We start from the raw sequence: 2,355 nt of genomic DNA, 5'->3' as shown, positions 1-2,355 counted from the left end.
CCCCCCCGGGGGCTGAGGCCCTCTTGGCGACAGTGCCCTTTGCCTCTCTTTGCAGCAGCCTACAAAGCCCTGGAAGTGCGAGATGTGGACCAGGACAGAGTGCAGGACATCCTCTTTGCCTTCAGGGCTTCCGACGGCAGCCGCAGCAGCAGCAGCAATAGCAGCACCAGCAGGTCCTGCTCCGGAGAAGGTAAGGGGACTGGACGAGGGGGGGGGGGTGTGAGCAGGCGGGGTGTGCGTGTGAAGCAGAGACCTTCCTCCTTCGAGGTGCTCGCTGCGGCTGTCCTCCCCTCTCCCCAGGCCTCCCGTCTCCCTGTGCCTTCATCGCCGCCGTTTCAGGCACCAACGGCAGCACCCTCTGGGAGGAGCCCGTGGCTGAAGACCTCCAGTTCATGGACTGCTCCTTCCAGTACGGCGGTTCCCAAGGCTGCCTGGTCCTGGGCAAGCCAGCCTCTCTGGCAGCCGTTGACTTGAAGACAGGTAGGCTCGCCCCGTTGGAACGCAGAGAGGCACCAATGTCTGCCTGCCCTGCATCCAGCGTCAGGGGCCCACAGTCCAAGGCTCAGCCGTCCCGGTGCCAGGCAAAAAGCTGGCAAGCCGAGCTCTGCAAGAAGAAGGAGTGCAGACTGATGGCACTGGGCTTTGCACGCCTTTACAGCTGTGGGGGAAAACCCTCCTTGTCGACGACACCCCCCACATTACAGGGACTTAAAACACAACACCTATCGTAGGAGCTCCCTGCCTTCCTACTCATGACTGACGTTTGCGTGTTCCTCAGTTAGGAGCTCTGCTGGATCAGAGCAATGGTCCATCTCGTCTAGCCTCTCGTCTCACACAGTGGCCAACCAGTTCCTCTGGAAGGCCAACAACAGGGCACAGAGGCTGAGGCCTTCCCCTGAGGTTGCCTCCTGGCTCTGGGATTCAGAGGATTCCGTGTCTGTCTCATTCTCTTTTAAAGCTGTTTATTCCTATGGGCACCACACTCCATCCTCTGGCAGCGAATCCCACGTTTTAATCACTCTCTGTGTAAAGCAATATTTCCCTTTGTCTGTCCTGAACCTGCTGCCCATCACTTTCATTGAGTGCCCGTGAGTGTGAGTATTTTGGGAGAGGGAGGAAAAGTTCTCGCTTGACAATCTCTCCACCCCGTGCGTAGAAACTTCTGTCTTGCTCCCCCCTGTGGTGTTCGGAGGGTTCAAAGAAGACACACAGACAAACGGCTGCTGGAAAAACTCTGTCTCTGGCCGCCCGGAGCAGAGATATTTATTCAAATTAATTCCCCGGTCTCCCTCCTTTACAGGAATACGTTCATGGCTTGGAATGTATTGACTTCAACCTCACAGCTCCTTATCTTTTGTCACCCTGCCAAGGTAGCTTCTCACAGTGAAGCAGCAGATGTTTTCTGCCTAGAGCAATTAGCCTAAATACTCGGTTCTCAACCTTTCCGGGAGATCAGGCAGGAGACCAGTGCCCTCGTGCGGGTTTGCCACGCAGTCAGCAGAGTGCCCTCCTACACCCCCCCTCCCACCCCCGGCCATCTCTTTTCCAAACGGGAGAGAGGGGCTCCAGCCCCCTCATCGTCTTGGTCTCCCCTCCTGTGCACTTTCTCCAGCACTGCCAGGCCCTTTTTGAGGTCCAGGGAGACCAGAGCTGTACTTCTTTGAAAACAGCTCCTCCTCATTGGAAGAAAGAAGCCAGTTCTTTTGGGCCAGCGTGTTGCTTTCACCACCAGCCAGCCAAGTGCCCCTACAGAGTGGCAGACCCCACACCAGATACAATCTGGCTGCGACTGACATCCCCAGTCTTTGTTTCTCTCTCACTGTCTGGGTTTGGGCTCATTTTATGGGCAGGCTGATATATCGCAGGGCCCAGCTCTGTAATCTGCCTGTTCCTAGAAGCAAAGGCACAGAAATATCTCTAGAGCAACCCCAGTGGACACCAGCACAGCCTCTCTGGGGGCAGCAGAGTTGCCCCTCTGCCGTGACCAGACTCTTGCGTGAGCCACGGGTGAAACTGACGCCCTGTATGAATACAAACACCCTCACTATCCCTTCTTGCCTGGATGGTTGTTGTGGCACAGACTCCCAAGGGTGGGGATCTGAGCCCCTTCCGTCCCCAGGAGGAAGCCCACTTCCTCCTCCACAGGGTTATCTGAACTGACGTCACTTTCCCTGTTCCCCGGCAGGCAAGACAGTGTGGAGGGTGACAGCCGGGCTGGCAACGAATGCGACGGTGCTCAGCCCCTTACTGACCGTCCCGGATGTCGATGGGGACGGTGTGCCGGACCTCCTGCTCTTTGCTGCAGCCGGTGAAGAGGTGAGGCTTGCTGGAGCCACAGAGGTGTCAGGCAGTGGG

At 57.2% G+C, this 2,355-nt stretch overlaps 1 protein-coding gene across 1 annotated transcript in view; it reads left to right on the top strand.

Moving 5' to 3' along the window:
* Positions 1-48: 48 nt before the first annotated feature.
* FAM234A (family with sequence similarity 234 member A) overlaps positions 49-2,355 on the top strand; it is a gene marked incomplete at its 5' end in the record, with an annotated part of 7,520 nt that continues 5,213 nt past the window's right edge. The window contains 3 exons of the mRNA XM_015409898.1: positions 49-190; positions 301-480; positions 2,186-2,316. Coding sequence (XP_015265384.1) covers positions 49-190; positions 301-480; positions 2,186-2,316 — 453 coding nt within the window. The remainder of the gene's footprint in view (positions 191-300; positions 481-2,185; positions 2,317-2,355) is intronic.

Source organism: Gekko japonicus, unplaced genomic scaffold, assembly GCF_001447785.1.
Source record: "Gekko japonicus isolate JY-2015 unplaced genomic scaffold, Gekko_japonicus_V1.1 scaffold78, whole genome shotgun sequence".
Classification (NCBI taxonomy): Eukaryota; Metazoa; Chordata; class Lepidosauria; order Squamata; family Gekkonidae; genus Gekko; species Gekko japonicus.
Note: the sequence above shows the minus strand (reverse complement) of the source record. Positions and strands in the feature narration are given on the sequence as shown.